Source organism: Erinaceus europaeus, chromosome 4 (assembly GCF_950295315.1).
Source record: "Erinaceus europaeus chromosome 4, mEriEur2.1, whole genome shotgun sequence".
In the NCBI taxonomy this organism is placed as follows: domain Eukaryota; kingdom Metazoa; phylum Chordata; class Mammalia; order Eulipotyphla; family Erinaceidae; genus Erinaceus; species Erinaceus europaeus.
The window spans coordinates 135,494,002-135,514,114 of NC_080165.1; the positions used below are offsets into that span (position 1 = coordinate 135,494,002).

A 20,113-nucleotide genomic window follows, 5' to 3' on the forward strand; every position below is an offset into this window, starting at 1 on the left:
TTTAAATTGTGATTAGTGTGATCAAAAACTAAATTTTTCAGTTTAATTAAATGTACATAGTAAATGTATTTACTATACTTGACAATGCCGATCTAGAATACATGTGGACATAGCTGAAGCATTGGACAAATAAAATCACTACATTCTTATGCTCTACCTCTAACACTATTCAACTCTTACTCATAGTATGAGGTGTTTTGTTTTGTTTTGTTTTTGTTTTTTTTGCCTCCAGGGTTATCACTGGAGCTCCACGAATCCACTGCTCCTGGAGGCCATTTTTCTAATTTTGTTGCCTTTGTTGCTGCCCTCATTGTGGTTGTTATAGCTGTTGTTGTTGTTGAATAGGACAGAGAGAAATGGAGAGAGGAGGGGAAGACAGAGAGGGGGAGAGAGAAATAGACACCTTCAGACCTGCTTCACCGCTTGTGAAGTGACTCCCCTGCAGGTGGGGAGCCCGGGGCTCTAACCAGAATCCTTAGGCAGGTCCTTGCGCTTTGTGCCACGTGCGTTTAACCTGCTGTGCTACTGCCCAGACCCCATATGATATAACTTAAGTCTCAGTTCCTCCTTGAAGCTTTTTACTGACTAATCCACATGGATGTGTTATCTGAACTCTTATTTATTTATCGTTGCCACCAGGATTATTTCTGGGGCTCTATGAATCCACTGCTTCCAGTAGCCATTTTCCTTCTCCTTTCCTTTCTTACTTTTTCTCTCTCTCCTTCCTCTCTCTCTCTTTTTTTCTTTTTCTTTTTTGGTCCTCTTCTTGATAGAGGCAGAGAAATTTGAAAGGAAGAGGAAATAGAGGAGAGAGAGACAGGGAGAGAGACAGACAGACAGAGAGAGAGTCAGACAGAGAGAGAGACAGACAGAAACAGAGAGACAGACAGAGAGAGAGACAGAGACAGACAGACAGAGACAGAGAGAGACAGACAGAGAGAGACAGAGAGAGGCAGACAGAGAGACAGAGAGAGACAGAGAGACAGAGATAGACAGACAAAGAGAGACAGAGAGAGACAGAGAGACAGAGAGAGACAGAGAGAGAGAGACCTGCAGCACTGCTTCACCATTCTTGAAGTTCCCTCCCTACAGGTGAGGGCCAGGGACTTGAAGCCAATTCCTTGAACACTGTAATGTGTGCACTCTAGAGGGTGTGCCACCACCTGGCCCCATCTCTTAACTTCTAAATACATAACTATTTCATAATTAAAGTTTATGTCTAATTATATCTTATACCATGGTTTTAGTATATGAGTAATACAAATGTGGCTACCAATTTGCATTCATTGAAAGTTTATAGGGATAAACACTTCACACATACCTTATGTTGTCATTTTTAGGACTCTTTTTTGATTTTTCATATTTATTTATTTATTTTCCCTTCTGTTGCCCTTGTTTTTTATTATTGTTGTAGTTATTGTTGTTGTTGATGTTGTCATTGTTAGATAGCACAGAGAGAAATCGGAAGAGGATGGGAAGACAGGGGGAGAGAAAGACAGACACCTGTGAAGCGACACCCCTTCTGGTGGGGGCCCAGGGACTCCATCCTTATGCTGGTCCTTGTGCTTCATGCCACCTGTGCTTAACCTGTTGAGCCACCGCCCGACTCCCTTGTTATCATCTTTAGTAGGCCTATAAAAATGTATTAACATTTCTACTTTACCTATAAGAAAACTTCAGCTAAAAGATACGCTATGATATGCTCACATCAAAGTGGTTGACTTGAAACCAAGTTCATGATTCTAGTCTATAAGGGTAGGAAACTTCTTGGAATATGTATGCAATCACATAGAAACTTTGGCCTAGTCTGATTATTGAAAGCTATTATCACAAACCGAAGTCTCTTTAAAAAAAAAAAGCTATTTTCTCTGAAAGCAGAAGTACACTAGAGTTTGCAGTAAGAACCCCCCTAACACTTCCTCTCCACTATTCCAAGCTTTGGGTCCATGATTGCTCAACAATTTGTTTGGCTTCATATGTTACCTCTCTTTTCAGTCACCAGGTTCCAGATGTCATCAGGATGCCGGCCAGGCTTCCCTAGACTGAAGACCCCACCAATGTGTCCCGGAGCTCCGCTTCCCCAGAGCCCCACCCTACTAGGGAAAGAAAGAGGCAGACTGGGAGTATGGACCGACCAGTCAACGTCCATGTTCAGCGGGGAAGCAATTACAGAAGCCAGACCTTCCACCTTCTGCAACCCACAACGACCCTGGGTCCATGCTCCCAGAGGAATAGAGAATGGGAAAGCTATCAGGGGAGGGGGTGGGATATGGAGATTGGGTGGTGGGAATTGTGTGGAATTGTACCCCTCCAGCCCTATGGTTTTGTTAATTAATCCTTTCTTAAATAAAAAATAAATAAAAAAGCTATTTTCTGTAACAATAACAATTTAGCATGAACAAAATATTGATTCAATTCAAATTATGAGAAAATTTCATACATAATGAAAGATCATTCCAAGTTCTTCCTTTATAGACTAGGCCTCGCGGTGTATTAAAGTCCAGTTGCTCCCTCTAGTGAAAAGTCAAGGGAATGTCCTGCCCAAGAAGTAACAGTGAAGAGACTGTCAGTAATAGCTGGACCACCCTTTGGCATTTTTTAGAAATTTGTGTCAAGAGTGCAAGCCCGCATTCCCTATGGAGGTGGCCTACCCCAGGGTGGTGGGCAGCTATTGTACAGTTCTGAGCCATGGGGAGATGAGGATGATGGTTCCATCAGAACTGCTGCCAGGCTGGGTCAGCCTTCACCGCATCCGCACGGACATATATGTCAAAGTGGACAAGACTGCTGAGCTGGTGGGCACCACTGCATGGCTGGCCCACATTGCACAGGCTGAGGAGTCGCTGTGAGCCTGGCTTGTTTTACCCCTTTACAACCACAATGCACTTTGCCCCACAAGAGTCAGAGACTGGAACAACTCTTGCTATAGTTTAAAGGGGCTCATCAATGTAGTTGCCTTAACCCTCAAGCAGTGCTATTAAACTGACTTCTGCCCAATAATAATAAAACTAACACACACACACGAGTTTGCTATAGGCTTTCATTAGATGGGGTCAGGGATATTGGAAGACATCATCAAAGAAAAGTTGTCTCATTACCAAGAGAGAAAACTTACATTCATCTGAGCCTGGGTTGTAGTCTTATTTTAAATATAGAAGTAAAATACATCTGTACTGTTTTACTATGATATATATATTAATATTTATTCATTTATTCCCTTTTGTTGCCCTTTTTGTTGTTGTAGTTATTGATGATGTCATTGTTGGATAGGACAGAGAGAAATGGAGAGAGGAGAGGAAGACAGAGAGAGGGAGAGAAAGAGAGACACCTGCAGACCTGCTTCACTGCTTGTGAAGTGACTCATCTGCAGGTGGGGATCCAGGGGCTGGTCCTTGCACTTTGCGCCACGTGCGCTTAACCCGCTGTGCTACCACCTGACTCCCATTTCTTTCTTTTTTTTTTAAAATTATCTTTATTTATTTATTGGACAGAGACAGCCAGAAATCGAGAGGGGAGGGAGAGACAGAGATACAGAGACAGAGAGACACCTACAGCCCTGCTTCACCACTTGCAAAGCTTTCCCCCTGCAGGTGGGGGTTGGGGCCTCGAACCTGGGTCCTTGTGCACTGTAACCTGTGCACTTAACCAGGTGCACCACCACCTGGCCCCATATATTTTTTTCAACTGCTCAGCTCTGGCTTGTGGGGCAGGGGGATTGAACCTGGGACTTTGGAACCTCAGGCAGAAGAGTCTCTTTGCATAACCATTATGCTATCTACTCCCCACCCTTGCAATAATTTTTTAGGAAAGAAACTGCGGTATTTCATTTAATTAAAACATTTACCAGTACTATTTAAATATTACCAGGAAAGACAAAACATTGTAACCAATATTAGATCAATTAAAAATTAAATAGGGGGAGTCGGGCTGTAGCGCAGCGGATTAAGCGCAGGTGGCGCAAAGCACAAGGACCGGCATAAGGATCCCGGTTCAAACCCCGGCTCCCCACCTGCAGGGGAGTCGCTTCACAGGTGGTGAAGCAGGTCTGCAGGTGTCTATCTTTCTCTCCCCCTCTCTGTCTTCCCCTCTTCTCTCCATTTCACTCTGTCCTATCCAACAACGACAACAACAATAATAACTACAACAATAAAACAACAAGGGCAACAAAAGGGAATAAATAAATAAAATAAATATTTTTAATAAATAAATAAATAAAAATTAAAATTAAATAGTACTGTGGTCTGGGAGGTAGAGCAGTGGATAAAGCATTGGGCTCTCAAGCGTGAGGTCCTAAGTTTCATTCCACACAGCAAATGTACCAGAGTGATGTCTGGTTCGTTCTCTCTCCTATCTTTCTCATAAATAAATAATTCTTTTTTTTCTTTTTTTTTTTTCTTTTTCTTGCCTCCAGGGTTATTGCTGGAGTTTGGTGCCTACACCATGAATTCACTGCTCCTGGAGGCTATTTTTTCCCTTTTGTTGCCTTTTTTTAAAAATCATTGTTGTGGTTATTATTGTTGTTGTTATTGATGTCATCGTTGTTGGACAGGACAGAGAGAAATGGAGAGAGGAGGGGAGACAGAAAGGGGGAGAGAAAGATAGACACCTGCAGACCTGCTCACCGCTTGTGAAGTGACTCCCCTTCAGATGGGGAGCCAGGGGCTTAAAATGGGATCCTTGCACTGCACTGGTCCTTGCTCTTTGTGCCACGTGCACTTAGTCCGCTGCTCTACCACCTGACTCCCAATAAATAAATTCTTTTAAAAAAATTAAACAGGAACAACAAGATCACCTGGATTTGCTTCACAAATGTTCAAGTAGGGTCCCCAGCACAATGGAGGAAGCTTTCATGCTCTGGTAACATTCTCTCTCCCTCTGTTTTTCTGCCTCTCCTGGGTCCATGAAGCCCTGGGAAGGATTAAAAAAAAAAAAAGGTTGTATTGTTCACAAGTAGTAGTGACAACACAGAATTCTGGTAAGTACTGTACTGGGTTTTGAAAAAAGAAGAACAAAGGCATTGCCTGAGCTTACAACACAGCTCATCTGAGAAGGGTCCGCAACCCAAGTTTGAATCTGGTCCCCACCACACTCACACTGAGGCAATGTGATAGAGACTTTCCCTCAGTCTCTGTCTTTCTTCTTCTTCTTTTTTTTTTTCTCTGCCCCTCACCTTTCTCTTTCTATCTGGAAAAGTTGGCCTCGATTAGTGAAACCCAAGCAGTGACAAAAGAAATAAAGATATTGCCAATTAAACTATTACACAATGCATTGATACACATATATTTTTTTCTTTATTGGGGGAATTAATGGTTTACAATTGTCAGTAAAATACAGTAGCTGGTACATGTGCAACATTTTTCAGTTTTCCACATAACACTAACCCCCCACCTAGGTCCTCCTCCGTTATCATATTCCAGGACCTGAACACTCCCCCACCCCACCCCAGAGTCCTTTACTATGGTGTAATACACCAAATCCAGTCCAAGTTCTAATTTGCATACATCTATTATACTGACATTCTTATGATGACACACATTCATATACACTTGTTATTATATCTTTAAGGGCACTTTTGTCTTATTCAGAAATAAATACCATATTTAGTCAAACAAAAAGGAATATAAAAGCAAAATGCTGTTAATGTACTCCTAAAAATTCTTTACATTAGGGAGTCGGGCGGTAGCCCAAGCAGCAGGTTAAGCACGTGTGGTGCAAAGCGCAAGGACCAGCATAAGTATATGGGTTCGAGCCCCAGGATCCCCACCTACAGAGGAGTTGCTTCACAGTCGGTGAAGCAGGTCTGCAAGTGTCTATCTTTCTCTTCCCCTCTCTGTCTCCCCTCCTCTCTCCATTTCTCTCTGTCCTATCCAACAACAATAACATCAATAACAACAACAATAATAACCACAACAATAAAACAAGGGCAACAAAAGGAAATATATAAATAACTACTTTAAAAAAATTTATATTAAACAAATATTTTGAAACAGTTTTTGACTTCAAATTATTAGCATCCACTCATTTTTCCAAGTAATCTTATCCTATATGCTATCAAGTAATTTGATGATGCTGTAACTTGCTTCTTTTTCTTTTTACCAGAGCACTGCTCAGCTCTGACTTATGGTGGTTAAGGGGATTGAACCTGGGATTTAAGAGTGTCAGGTATAAGAATCTCATTACATAACAATTATGCTCTCTAACCCCCCCCCTTATATTTCTTTAGTGTTCAACTCTTCCATAGGTTTTCTTCAAAGTCATTATAATAAATTATGTTAATTTTTTCCCTCCAGGGTTGCTGCTGGGGATTGGTGCCTGCACTACGAATCCACTGCTCCTATGACCATTTCATTTCATTTTTGATGGGACAGAAACTGAGAGAGAAAGGGAAGATAGAGAGGCAGAGAGAGAAAGAGAGACACCTGCAGACCTGCCGCTTGTGAAGCTCTCCCGCTGCAGGTGGAGAGCCTGGGGTTTGAACCAGAATCCTTGCGCGGCTCCTTGTGCATTGCACTACGTGTGCTTAACCCGCTGTGTCACTGCCCAGCCCCCAATTATGTAAGTTTTTATGTTGATATTTTTTCTTTTAGTTTTTCAAAGATGTTAGAAAGTTTTCAGACAGAAGCCAGTGATTATATCCCTTCTTCAGATGGACATCAGTGTATCCAAGAAAGATATTTGTAACAGCAGCTCAAGAATTGATGTAAATGAGAAGCATTGGACTCTCAAGCATGAAGTTCCAAATCTGATTCCTTGTACTGCATGTGCCAAAGTGATACTCCAAGGAGTCGGGCGGTAGCGCAGCAGGTTAAGCGCAAGTGGGGCAAAGCGCAAGGACGGGCTTGAGGATCCCGGTTCCAGCCCCGGCTCCCCACCTGCAGGGGAGTCGATTCACAAGCGGTGAAGCAGGTCTGCAGGTGTCTATCTTTCTCTCCCCCTCTGTCTTCCCCTCCTCTCTCCATTTCTCTCTGTCCTATCCAACAACGATGACATCAATAACAACAATAATAAACACAACAACAATAAAACAAGGGCAACAAAAGGAATAAATAAATATTTAGAAAAAGAGAAAAGAAAAAAGAAATTTAAAAAAAATTATCAAAGTGATACTCCAGTCCTTCCTCTTCTTTATTTCTCTCTCTCTCTCTGTCTCTCATAAATGAATAGATGGGGGCCAGGCAGTGGCACAGCAGGTAAATCGCACACGAAGCAAAGCACAAGGACCGGTGCAGCCCCTGGTTCCCCACCTGCAGAGGAGGTAAAGCAGGTCTGCAGGTGTCTGTCTTTCTCTCCTCCTCTCTGTCTTCCCCTCCTCTCTTGATTTCTCTCTGTCCTGTCCAACAATAACAACATCAATAATAACAATAACAAGGGCAACAAAAATGGGAAAAATGGCCTCCAGGAGCAGTGGATTCACAGTGCAGGCAGCAAGTCCCAGCAATAACCCTGGCAGCAAAAATATACATATAATAACAATAATAATAATAATAATTTTTAAAGAAAGATGTTTGTAACAATGACTAAAGTTCCACATGGTCAGTTATGTCATGGTTAAAATCTGAATGACAATGCTTATAAGATACACCCTGAAATCAGAAACACAAAACTAAGTTTCTAATGATGGAAGAAATATCCAGTATTAGAAATCAAGGCAGCTTTGCTTTTTCCATTTCCAGAACTTAACCAATATTTCGTCACCATTTCAGAAAAATCTCATGATCATGAGTGACACTCCTCATGCTATCTGAGCTACAAGTAAAACCTATCTTTAGGGGCCGGGTGGTGGTACACCTGGTTGAGCACATGTTATAATACTCAAGGGCCCAGGTTTGAGCCCCCAGTCCCCACCTACAGAGGAAAGCTTCCTAAGTGGTGAAGCAGTGCTGCAGGTATCTCTCTGTCTCTCTCCCTCTCTCTCTCTCTCCCCCTTCCCTCTTCATTTCTAGCTGTCTCTATCCAATAAATAAAGATAATAAAAATTATATTAAAAAACCCTACCTTTATCTGTTTCCTATCAACTGGTATAAATTTCTAATTATAATCTTGCATGGTGTAAGCATGTCAATGTCTTTACATATTTAATCAAATTCTACTATAAATTCTTTATATTCCTCTCTCATGTTATAGTCATGCCATCACACTGACATATTTTTATTTACATGGAAAGAGGTATATGATCTATGACTTTCATTTCAACAAAGTAATGAATTTTAGAAAATACGTTCTAAAAAGTGTTCAGGTTTGATACAATTTTAAAAATGAGTGAATTTAGGCATCATGAATAACTTCTCTAAACAGAAAGCAAATCCTGGGGTACATTCTAAAACATAATCATATGCATGTGGACTGGGAAAAGTGTATATTAACAATGCAGATACCTTTATGCTTTATTTTAGGAAAATGACTTCACACACAGCACAGGTTTTTAAGTCACACTACCTAATCAGAGTCACAGATCTCCCATCGTGTATGTCATTTGGAATAAACAACTCCATCTCTCTTTGCTGCAGGGTCCCTAGGGAGAAAAATGGAGGTCATGTTAGCATTATTTGACATAGATATTATGAGAACTAAATGATAAAATACATAGGCTAGTGTTTACTATGGAGGCTACATGGGAAGGTGTTTATACCAGTTGCTGGCTTATCAAGAACAATAAATATATCATTATATATGAGTAAATAAATAGACCTGTACTATATGCAAACCTATCTTTCTGCAAAATACAACTATCTGATCTTCTTTTACCACCTATGAAGTCTTCTTCTCTCTCCCTCTTTTCCTCTCCTTATCCTCACAATTTCTCTATCCTATTGAAATAAAATTTAAAAAAAAATGTTTAAAGTTTCATAGTACTTCTGTAACAAACTAGCACACAATTGTTTCATATCACACAAATCAGTTATCTTCAGTTGTGGTGGTTAGAAATAACAGAGTCGGACGGACTAACTCACTTGGATAGTGTACTGCTTTGCCATGTGTAAGCCCAGATTTGAGCCTAGCCCGCACTGTATTGAAGGAAGCTTCATACTGTGGTCTTGGCCTTTCTCTCTCCATCTAAAATTAATTAATTAAATTTATTTATTTATTTTCCCTCCAGGGTTATTGCTGGGCTCAGTGCCTGCACCATGAATCCACCGCTCCTGGAGGCCATTTTTCCCCCTTTTTGTTGCCCTTGTTGTTGTAGCCTCGTTGTGGTTATTATTATTGCCATTGTTGATGTTGTTCGTTGTTGGATAGGTCAGAGAGAAATGGAGAGAGGAGGGGAAGACAGAGAGGGGGAGAGAACGACAGACACCTGCAGACCTGCTTCACGGTCTGTGAAGGGACTCCCCTGCAGGTGGGGAGCCGGGGGCTGGAACCGGGATACTTACGCTGGTCCCAGCGCTTTGCGCCACATGCGCTTAGCCCACTGCGGCACCGCCCGACCCCCCCTAAATTTATGTTTTAAAGAAAGAAGTAACAAAGCTAAGGTGTTGGTAGGACTGCTTTTCTTTGGAGGCTTTAAGAAAAATACAACTCCCTTATCGTTCAAGTTTCCAGAGGTTCCTTTATATTCCTTAGATCTTGGTTCCATCCCCTCATCTTCAAAGTCAAAAGCACAGCATCTTCAAATATTTCCAGGAACGGTGAAGCAAACTTGTAGGTGCTCCCCCATGCCCCTTTATTTCTCTCTGTCTTACCAAAATAATAGGAAAAAAATTCTTTTCTTGCCTCCACTTTGGTCATCACAACTTCTGTGACACTTCTGTAGAGCTAACCCTGATAATACAGTATAATCTTTCCATATGCATAACCTTAACTTAATCATATATGCAGAGTCCCTTCTGTTAAAAAAAACTAACATATTCACAGGTCCTTTTAAAATATATATTTATTTATTATAGGATAGAGCCAGAAATTGAGAGGGGAGGGGGGTGGTAGTGAGGGAAAGAGACAGAGAGACACCTGCAGCCCTGCTTCACCACCATGAAGCTTTTCCCCTTCAGGTGGGGACCAGGGGCTTGAACCTAGGACCTTGCACACTGTAATGTGAGTGCTTACAGGTGTGCCATGCCTGCCCCCTTCACAGGTTCTTAAGATCAAAGTGTAAGCATCTTTTAGAGTCATTATTCAGCTCACCATATAAGTAAAGGCAAATAGAAAACAAAAAGTTTGTCTCTTTTACACCCAGCACTATCCTTGAATATGCTGCACAACGTCCCTCTGCTTCAACTGTGTGGCACTGGTATTTCTTTGAGATCTCCTGTAATACAGATAACATCAATTTTTTTCCCCCTTACAAGTTAAAAAAGGAAAACTACAGACTGATATTCCTCTTAAATGAACTCTGTGCACTGACTGCCCAGAATAAATACTTTATTCAAGCCACGTTTTCCTCCCTCCTGGCAGAACTAGAAAACACTTTTCCTCTCCATAAGAGTCCATGCAACAAGATTAAGCAAACTGCTACAGGTCTATCACCGGCAGACGTCATGTAACATAAAATTCCTCTTTGGTGCAGATTATAAATTGAGGAAAAGCAAATTAAAAATATGGACCACTAGGGGGGCTGGGCGGTAGCGCAGTGGGTTAAGCGCACATGGTGCGAAGCACAAGGGCCAGAGTAAGGATCCCGGTTCCAGGCCCCGGCTCCCCACCTGCAGGGGAGTCGCTTCACAAGCAGTGAAGCAGGTCTGCAGGTGTCTGTCTTTCTCTCCCCCTCTCTGTCTTCCCCTCCTCCCTCGATTTCTCTCTGTCCTATCCAACAACAACAGCTATGACAACAATAACAACTATACCAAGCGCAACAACAAGGGCAACAAAATGGGGGAAATGGCCCCCAGGAGCAGTGGATTCGTAGTGCAGGCACCGAGCCCCAGTGATAACCCTGGAGGCAAAAAAAAAAAAATTATGGGCCACTGAGAGTGCCCGGCGGTAGCGCAGCGGGTTAAGTGCCCATGATGCAAAGCGCACAGGCGGCTTAAGGGTCCCGGTTCGAGCCCCCGGCTCCCCACCTGCAGAGGGGGTCGCCTCACAGGCGGTGAAGTGGGTCTGCAGATGTCCGTCTTTCTCTCCCCTTGTCTGTCTTCCCCTCCTCTCTCCATTTCTCTCTGTCCTACCCAACAACAGCAGCAATAACAAGGACAACAAAAAATGAGGGGGAAATGGCTGCCAGGAGCAGTGGGTTCAAAGTGCAGGCACCCAGCCCCAGAGATAACCCTGGAGGTAAAATGAATAAATAAGTAAATAAATAAAATGGACCATTGAAGTAACCTTTATTTTCCAGGAAATGTTAGTCTAGAACTGATATCACGTTATCAATTGAGAAATGGAAAACACACTGCAATTCCTATTAATGTTAAAATAAAGGCTTTTTTGTTGTTGTTTGTTTTGCTCCTGGCCATTACGGAAGAAATGGAAGTAGATTTTACCCCCCTGCTTAAGTAAATGTTTAAAGCCAGACAACATCTTTTCAGCTACGACAAGCGGACAAAGCAGGGCAGGGATACCTAAAACTCCCCCGGGTTGCCCGCTGCAGGGAGCTCCCAGACAGAAATCAGGGAGAGCCGTGCCACCGTCAGCTCCGAGTTAAATGATGGCAAACGATGGCTCCGATGACTGACGCATCAAGGTGGAGGAAGAAGACGGTGCCCCCGAGCGAGAGGTACGGCCAATTCTCGCGAGAAAACTGCACTCCTCCCGTCACCCTCACGGAGACGCTCGCGAGACTAGGGAGCTGACGTCACGGGCGGCTTTGCGCCGAGCGCGGCTTCTGAGGAAACAGCTGTTTGCTTGCGTCGGTCCGGCTGCTGCTCGCTTGAGCGACCCTTGTGGGGTCGAGAGGACCCCTCTCTCCCAGACCCGTAGCCTCGCCGCAGCCGGCAGGGTCCCCGGAGACGAGGACCCACTCCAGCGCCAGATGCTCGGCGAGGAAGCGAGGGAGGCGTCACGGGTGATGGCGGACGCGGGTGGGGGGAGCGTGGAGGCCGTGGCGCTCCCGCTTCCCTCACTTCCTGAGGAGGGAGGCACCGTCCACGGCCCCGAGACCGCAACCGGCTGCCAGGCTCCGGCCAGCGGGGACCGCAGTCCTGTAGCCGAGGAAGCGGAGCGGGAAGAGGCGCTGCCTCTCACGGGGGGCCTGGAAACGGTCGCCGTGGCCATGGCAACCGACGGCGCCCGGGATCGAGTCTGTGGACCCGGAGTGTCGCCCGGCCGGGGCGGGGAGAAGGTTCTGGAACTTTGTGGCGCCCAGAGGTCGGTGTCCGAGGTGACGGCGGAGGACGCGGACGCCGCCAAGTGCACCGCAGCCCCTGTGGCTGTGGAAGAGGTGAAGGGAGGAGTGGAGAAAGAGGCAGCGGAGGAGAAGATGGAGGTGGAGGAGGAGATGGAGGGAGAGGAGAAGCCAGTCGGCCGAGAACATGGAGCGGCAGATGAGGTGAAGGAAGGAGTGGAGAAGGAGGAGAAGATGGAGGGAGTGGAGAAACCAGTCGGCCGAGAAATTGGAGCGGCAGATGAGGTGAAGGAAGGAGTGGAGACGGAGGAGGAGATGGAGGGAGAGGAGAAGCCAGTCGACGGAGAACACGGAGCGGCCGATGAGGTGAAGGAAGGAGTGGAGACGGAGGAGGAGATGGAGGGAGAGGAGAAGCCAGTCGGCGGAGAACACAGAGCCTCCGATGAGGTGAAGGGCGCCGCAGGGTTCCGGCCCCTGCACTACGGTTTGCGCCTGAACCCCCTGGAGGCCATCCAGATGGAACTGGACACCGTGAGCGCTCAGGCCGATCGGGCCTTTCAGCAGCTGGAACATAAGTTCGGAAGGATGCGGCGACACTACCTGGAACGGCGCAACTACATCATCCAGAACATCCCCGGCTTCTGGGCCGCGGCTTTTCGGAACCACCCGCAGCTCGCCCCCCTGATCAGGGGCCGGGATGCCCAGATGCTGAGGTACATCACCAACCTGGAGGTGAAGAATCTCAGACACCCGCGGACTGGCTGCAAGTTCAAGTTCTTCTTTCGAAGAAACCCCTACTTCAGAAACAAGCTGATCGTGAAGGAATACGAGCTGCGAGCCTCTGGCGGAGTGGTGTCGCTCTCCACGCCCATCATTTGGCGCACGGGCCATGAGCCCCAGTCCTTTATCCGCAGGAACCAAGACATGGTCTGCAGCTTCTTCACCTGGTTTTCAGATCACAGCCTCCCAGAGTCGGACAAGATCGCCGAGATTATCAAGGAGGACCTGTGGCCAAATCCACTGCAGTATTACCTGCTGCGTGAAGGTGTGCGGAGAGTCAGACGCCGCCCCATAAGGGAGCCGGTGGAGATCCCCAGGCCCTTTGGATGCCAGTCTGGCTAAGTCACCCTCCTGGGACTAGTGCACCGGCTGCCCAACCACCACCACCACCACCTCTTGCTGGACTTGTGTTTGGGAAACAAGTGGGTACACCTGACTTTTGTTCATATTGCTGGGGCTCGCCTCCGTGTAGTTATAACCATTTTCCCTATGGACGTTCAGTTATTTTAACCTCAGGATCAAGACCTTCGTGGCCCAGTGCCCCCACCTACTCATGGCCTTTATGCAGTTCTGCGTTTCTCTTCCGTGCTGCATGTCATGATTCCCATCACGTCTAAGAGAACACTGCCTTCATTTGCGCTGCTTGCACCCTGTTTGGTTTCAGGGCCACTGGTCTGATTCATCCCACTTGTGTAGGAGTTCATTTCTACCCGTTTTGCTTTGTAGTCTAGACAACCCGGTGGGCATTTGCTGGCCAGTAATAATATGAAAGAAGAGCAGGAGTGGGCCTCATGTTCCTTGTGATTTGTAACTTTGTTGCTGTTTTTTGCTCCTTGGGCCACCTATTGCTGCCTGCTGCTGGTAATGCCCTCCCCCTTTGGCATAGCTACTTAGTAAATAGACAGTTTGTTCTCAGCTTCACTGACTGGTTTTTGGTAAAGTCTCCAGAACTGGTAGTGGGCCAGTATACAAAGGACTTCATTTCTCTCCCCCAACTGACCCCTCCTAGACTCTTCAGCTTCATTTTCCTCCACCCCCATCATCTAGGAACCCTGCTGATTGTCAAGACTGTGTCCTCATGACAAGAGTAAGAATGGTGTGTCCATTCCAGTTACTAGACTTTTCAGCCTCAACTATTAAGTGCACACAAAAACCCAAGTACCATAATATGTCTCCTTTCTTTATCCTTAACACAATAAAAGAGAGAGAGAGAGACATGAGCAAAAGTACATGGCTTTCCTCATTACTTAGAGACAGTTTGTCCAATAAAAGACTGTCACAGCTCTTCTTCTCTTTCACCTTCACTCTGTACCCCACTTAGGAGTACCTTGCAAGTTAAAAATAAAATTATACCTAGTTCATAGTGGATGGAAGAACTACAGTTATGATGGGTGCCCTAAGCAGGGGAAACAAAATGGTCACAGGCAAAAATGAGCCAAGTTAAAAGTGGGCTTAAGACTGGCAGGCTGAGAACCTTCAAGGAGCAGGTTCTTTCTCTGTCAGTGGTGATGGAAGAAAAAAAACTTTTCTCAGGATTTCTATGATAGGCTTGGGTGGTTATGTAATGTTTAAGACATGTTGGCTAAACTAAAGAAACCACACCACTTTTGAGTGCTTTCCCATTTTCATTTGTGTGAAAGTAATGCCATGTCTTTTGTTTCACTACCTGTGAAGTCTTGTTATTTCCTGTTTTTGCTTTTGGAAAAATGAGCTGTGCAGACTTTCAGTTGGGAACAGTTGTAAAAAAAGAAAAAAAAAAACCTATTTCCTTGTACAGTATAGAGATTTCAGTGATTATTTGTAGTACCTTTCAACTTGTCCTCGATTTGATTAAAACTTAGTATATTATGAAGAACTTTGTCTTGTTAGAGTCTAGAGACTGAAAATTGTTGTATTCATGAAAAATAGCCTTAAACATTGTGGTTTATATGTCTTGTTAATTTCTTCTAGTAACAGTTTAGTAATTGATAACTGACTAATCACTTTTCCTGAATACCATAAATACTTAATGCGATTGCTCTGTCAAATGTGAAGTGTACTACTGGCATATTTATCTTTACTTCTATGCATGATGGGAAAATAAAAAAAACATGTTACTCTCCTAGGCTTCTTATTTTTCACAATACCAATACTTGAAGAAACATCAGATAGTGAAACTAAAGCTCTTCAATGGAAAACAGTTGGGATTATCTCAAAGAGAAAGAACATAGGACATACTGTACTATCTTCCAAAGTAGTGAGGGTTGTAGTTACTCCTGTTTTGCTTTAAAATCTTAACAGCTACACTGCTTATTCATGATGTCACTTTTTTCCATACAACTTGTACCACCAACCTTTCACTTCCTCAAATCCTCTATTTTCTGTATCTTTAAATTATATTCACAGGTCATTTAAACTCTTCATTTTATTCTCTTGTACATTTAATGAACAAGTGTTCAGAGAGTTCTTGTAAGTAATAGGCCCTTGCCGTACTTTTTCACTGTAAAACTTTGGTTTATTTTTCTGTTACTTAGATTTCTAGTTTTGTGTGTCAGATTGTTCAAAAATTATACATGAAAGTAGAAATGTGAACAAATAACATTTCTGCTTTGTGGTCTTTCTGTTCATCGTAGAGATGGAATGTTTATACACTTAATAGATTTTTGTAGGCACCTCTGTTCTATAGAATAACACATAAAACTTCATTATAGTCAATTCTATAAATGTGTAGTAGACATTCTGTCAGGCACTAGAAAGAAAAAAAAGACAAAAGTTCATTCCTTTTATTATTTTTACTTATTTTTTTTTTTGCCTCCACGGTTATTCCTGGGGCTGGGTACCTGCACTATGACTCCACTGTTCCTGGTGACCATTTTTCCGTTTTCATTGGATAGGACAGAAATTGAGAGGGGAAGAGGAAGACACCTGCAGACCAGCTTCACTGCTTGTGAAGCCACCCTCCTGCAGGTGGGGTGGGGAGGCCAAGGACTCAACCCAGATCCTTGCACTTTGTACTATGTGCGCTTAACCCAGTGCACCACCGCCTGGCCCCTCTTTATTGTTAAATGCGGAACGACAAGTGCATAGATAATTGGCACAGATTGATAGGGTAAAAACACGTATTGCCCCTTCTGGTTTCAAAGCTTTGGGAAAGCTGAGGGAGGGGGTTTAATATTTTTTACATGCTTCATTACATCTAGCATAATGGTTTGTATATAGTTGTCAGGTATTTATTGAATGACAAAATAAACAACTCAAAATGGGGAGGAGAAAAACCCTAATACTCCAGAAAGACTTGATGAGGTAATGTAAAAAAGTATCAGGGGGAGTCGGGCGGTAGCGCAGCGGGTTAAGCGCACGTGGCTCAAAGTGCAAGGACCAGCGGAAAGATCCCAGTTCAAGCCCCCTGTTCTTCACCTGCAGGGGAGTCGCTTCACAGGTGGTGAAGCAGGTCTGCAGGTGTCTTTCTCGCCTCCTCTCTGTCTTCCCCTCCTCTCTTGATTTCTCTCTGTCTTACCCAACAATGACGACATCAATAACAATAACTACAACAAAAGGGAATGAATAAATACTTTTAGAAAAAGTATCAGGAAGCTATTCTTTTTTAATGACTGCTTTATTTTATGAGACAGAGACCAGGAGTACCACTTCTGCATATGTAATTCAACAACTGGAAACTAGGACCTCAAATATGCAAGTCTGCTCTCCCACTGAGCCACTCTTCCACAGCAAGAAAGCTGAGTTTTAGATATGTATGTTTTGTTACTACTGGGATGTATTTTATAAATGACCTCATTAAAAAAATACCTTCAGATAGCTACTTTTTTGCTGTCTTTGTTAGTGATTTACCAATTTTTTTTTAAAATTTTTATTTAAGAAAGGATTAATGAACAAAAACATAAGGTAGGAGGGGTACAACTCCACACAATTCCCACCACCCAATCTCCATAGCCCACCCCCTCCCATGATAGCTTTCCCATTCTCTAGCCCTCTGGGAGCATGGACCCAGGGTCGTTGAGGGTTGCAGAAGGTAGAAGGTCTGGCTTCTGTAATTGCTTCCCCGCTGAACATGGGCATTGACTGGTCGGTTCATACTCCCAGTCTGCCTCTCTCTTTCCCTAGTAAGGTGTGTCTCTGGGGAAGCTGAGATCCAGGACACATTGGTGGGGTCTTCAATCCAGGGAAGCCTGGCCAGCATCCTGGTGGCATCTGGAACCTGGTTATTGAAAAGAGAGTTAACATACGAAGCCAAACAATTTGTTGAGCAATCATGGATCCCAAGCTTGGAATAGTGGAGAGGAAGTGTTAGGGAGGTACTGCAAACTCTAGTGTACTTCTGCTTTCAGGTATATATTTTGCAGTAGTTTATGGATACGTGTGCACATAAGCTCTCTCTCACAGAAACTGGTGTATATCTAGGTTATGGGACTTTGTTAGAAAGTGAACTACCTGAGATGAAATTAGAGTGTACTATAAAAGGAAAGGTCTCACCCGAGTAATGAAGCTGAAGGGTTGTCATTCCACACGTGAAGTCTCTGGACACAGTCTGAGGTGAAGCATGTTGAGGTGGCAATCGTTGCGTTGGTTAGGTTGTGATTGGCAGATGCAATATTATTTGGTTTGGATTGGGAGATGCATACGGGAAAGTGGGCCCTATCCAAGGGTTCCAGGACTGGGGGAAGTAGGGGCTCTATAGTGGAGATGTGAGGTTCCTGTTGTCTTAGGGTTCAAAAAGACAATCGATAGTTAATGTTATCACATTATTTGTTAATTGGGTTAACTTTGAAAAGTCCTTTTGTTATGGTTTGCTGTACAGTATCCAGTATCTTGTATATAGCTGTGCTATTGGATGCTTCTAATCTACTTGGTCTAGGCTTTTGAGAGAGTCCGCCTATCAAATACACAGCCTATATATTAAAAGGATTCAGTTTGTGTTTTGAGAAACTTTGAGACATACAATTGATTTTCTCCCTCTCATATTAATTAACTACTGATTTATATGTCTACATTTTGCTAGGAGTGTACATAAACACCATTCCCTCCACCAAAGGACTGTGACCCATCCCTCCCGCCCACTCCCACCCCCCACTGGCCCAGGAAGCTACATGTCTACCCCTCACCACTGGGTTTTTACTTTGGTGCCCTACCCAAATTTTTTAAAATTAAACTTAAGGGGTTGATCCTGCAACTAGTGAAAGTTAGTGTTAAGTTACCACACACACTCTCTATCAAAGTTCTCCCTCATAACCACCATATTTCTTATAAAGTCCAAGAGACATTTTGGTTATTTATTTTTTTTGCAAGTTCATTTTTTCTATTTTTTTAAATTAGTGATTTAATAATGGCTTACAGGTTTATGATATTAAAGGGGTATAGTTTCACACCATGCCCACAAAGTTCTGTAACCCCTCCCTCCACAATAACCACCATAGTTCTCACAAAGTCTTAGAAACAATTGGACCACTTTCAAATTCATTTGTGTTAGTCATCTATATTTCACATATGAGCAAAACTTTCTGGTAGTTGTCTTGCACCTCTTCCCTTAGTTCATTTAGCATAATCACTTCTAGTTATATCCATTTTACTCCAAATGATACATCCTTGTCTTTTCTAATTGCAGAGTAGTATTCCATTGACTATATATTCCATAACTTCTATATCTATTCATGTGTTGTTGGGCAGTTGCTTCCATATTCTGGATTTCGTAAGTAGTGTAGCTAGTGAACGTAGGGATGCCTATATCCTTTCAGACTGTACTTGTGCATTGTAATGTGTACACTCAACCATGTGCATCAACACCCGACAACCGGTATTTAATATTTTAGAGAAATTGAGAGGGGGAAGACAGACTGAGAGCGAAAGCAAGATACATGCAGCACTGCTTTATCACATGTGAAGCTTCCCTCCAACAGGTGGGGACTGGGGACTTGAACCTGGGTACTTATGCATTGTCCTATGTATGCTCTGCCAGATGCACCACCGTTTGCCCCCTTATGCTGAGGTTCTTAAAGACTGGTGCCAAGGGCTAGAGAAAGAGCTTACTAGGTAGGACACATGTAAAATATGGACCAAACACTCTCCCTCTCCCTCATCCCTCTCCCTTATCCCTTTCCCTCTCCCTCTTTCTTGGCCTCCAGGATTATTGCTGGGGCTTAGTGCCTGCACTAGGAATCCACTGCTCCTGGAAACTACCTTTTCCCATTGTTGTTACTGCTGCTGTTAGATAGGATAGAGAGAAATGGAGAGAGGAGGGGAAGACAGAGAAGGGGAGAGAAAGATAGACACCTGCAGACCTGCTTCACCGCTTGTGAAGTGACTCTCCTGCAGGTGGGAAGCCAGGGGCTCAAACAGGGATCCTTGCACTTCACACTGTGTGTAGTTACTGGGTGCTAACTACCACCTGACTCCCTGGACCATATCTTTAAAAAAAATTTTATAAAATGAAAATATTGACAAGACTATAGAATAGGAGGGGTACAGTTCCACACAATTCCCACCTCCAGAACTCCGTATCCCACCCCCTCCCTTGAAAGCTTCCCTAATTTTATTATTTTTTTTTCTTTTATAAAAAAGAAACACTGACAAAATCATAGAATAAGAGGGGTGCAACTCCACACAATTCCCACCACCAGAACTCTGTCCCATCCCCTCCCCTGAAAGCTTCCCTATTCTTAATCCTTCTGGGAGCATGGACCGAGGGTCATTATGAGATGCAGAAGGTGGGAGATCTGGCTTCTGTAATTGCTTCCCCGCTGAACATGGGTGTTAGCAGGTTGACCCATGCTCACAGCCTGTTTCTCTGTTTCCCTAGTGGGCAGGGATCTGGAGAGGCAGGGCTCCAGGACACATAGTCCAGGGAAGTCAGGTTGTTATCATGGTAGCATCTAGAACCTGGTGGCTGAAAAAGAGTTAAGATATAATACAGAACAAACTGTTGACTAATAATAAACCTAAAGGCAAGAATATTGCAGATGAAGATTTGAGGTCTCCATTTTGGAAAAAGCAAGTAGGTCTATTTTAGGTATATTCCAAGGGCCCATGACTTTTATAGTTTTTGCCTGAGCCTGACAGCTAATATGCAGGTGGACCTAAAGTATTGTCTGGGGAGATGTTCTCATAGTTGGAAAAAGGACTAGGAAGCTG

The 20,113-nt window shown here is 43.8% G+C and overlaps 2 protein-coding genes across 6 annotated transcripts in view; one reads left to right on the forward strand and one right to left on the reverse strand.

Annotated features, from left to right (window-relative positions):
- DSE (dermatan sulfate epimerase) overlaps nucleotides 1-8,508 on the reverse strand; it is a 173,043-nt gene extending 164,535 nt beyond the window's left edge. For 3 of the 5 annotated variants that reach the window (XM_060190570.1, XM_060190573.1, XM_060190574.1), the window contains exons 1-3: nucleotides 8,437-8,465; nucleotides 5,094-5,184; nucleotides 4,793-4,908 (exon numbers count right to left, since the gene is read on the reverse strand). The gene's annotated coding sequence lies outside the window, so the exon portion shown is untranslated. Of the gene's footprint in view, nucleotides 1-4,792; nucleotides 4,909-5,093; nucleotides 5,185-8,436 lie in introns of all 5 variants that reach the window. The other 2 variants (XM_060190571.1, XM_060190575.1) reach the window with 2 other exon arrangements.
- Nucleotides 8,509-11,717: 3,209 nt separating this feature from the next.
- On the forward strand, nucleotides 11,718-15,092 carry TSPYL1 (TSPY like 1). The gene has a single exon (XM_016187248.2). The coding sequence runs from the start codon at nucleotides 11,900-11,902 to the stop codon at nucleotides 13,331-13,333; it is 1,434 nt and encodes a 477-aa protein (XP_016042734.2). The 5' UTR covers nucleotides 11,718-11,899; the 3' UTR covers nucleotides 13,334-15,092.
- The last annotated feature ends 5,021 nt before the right edge of the window (nucleotides 15,093-20,113 follow it).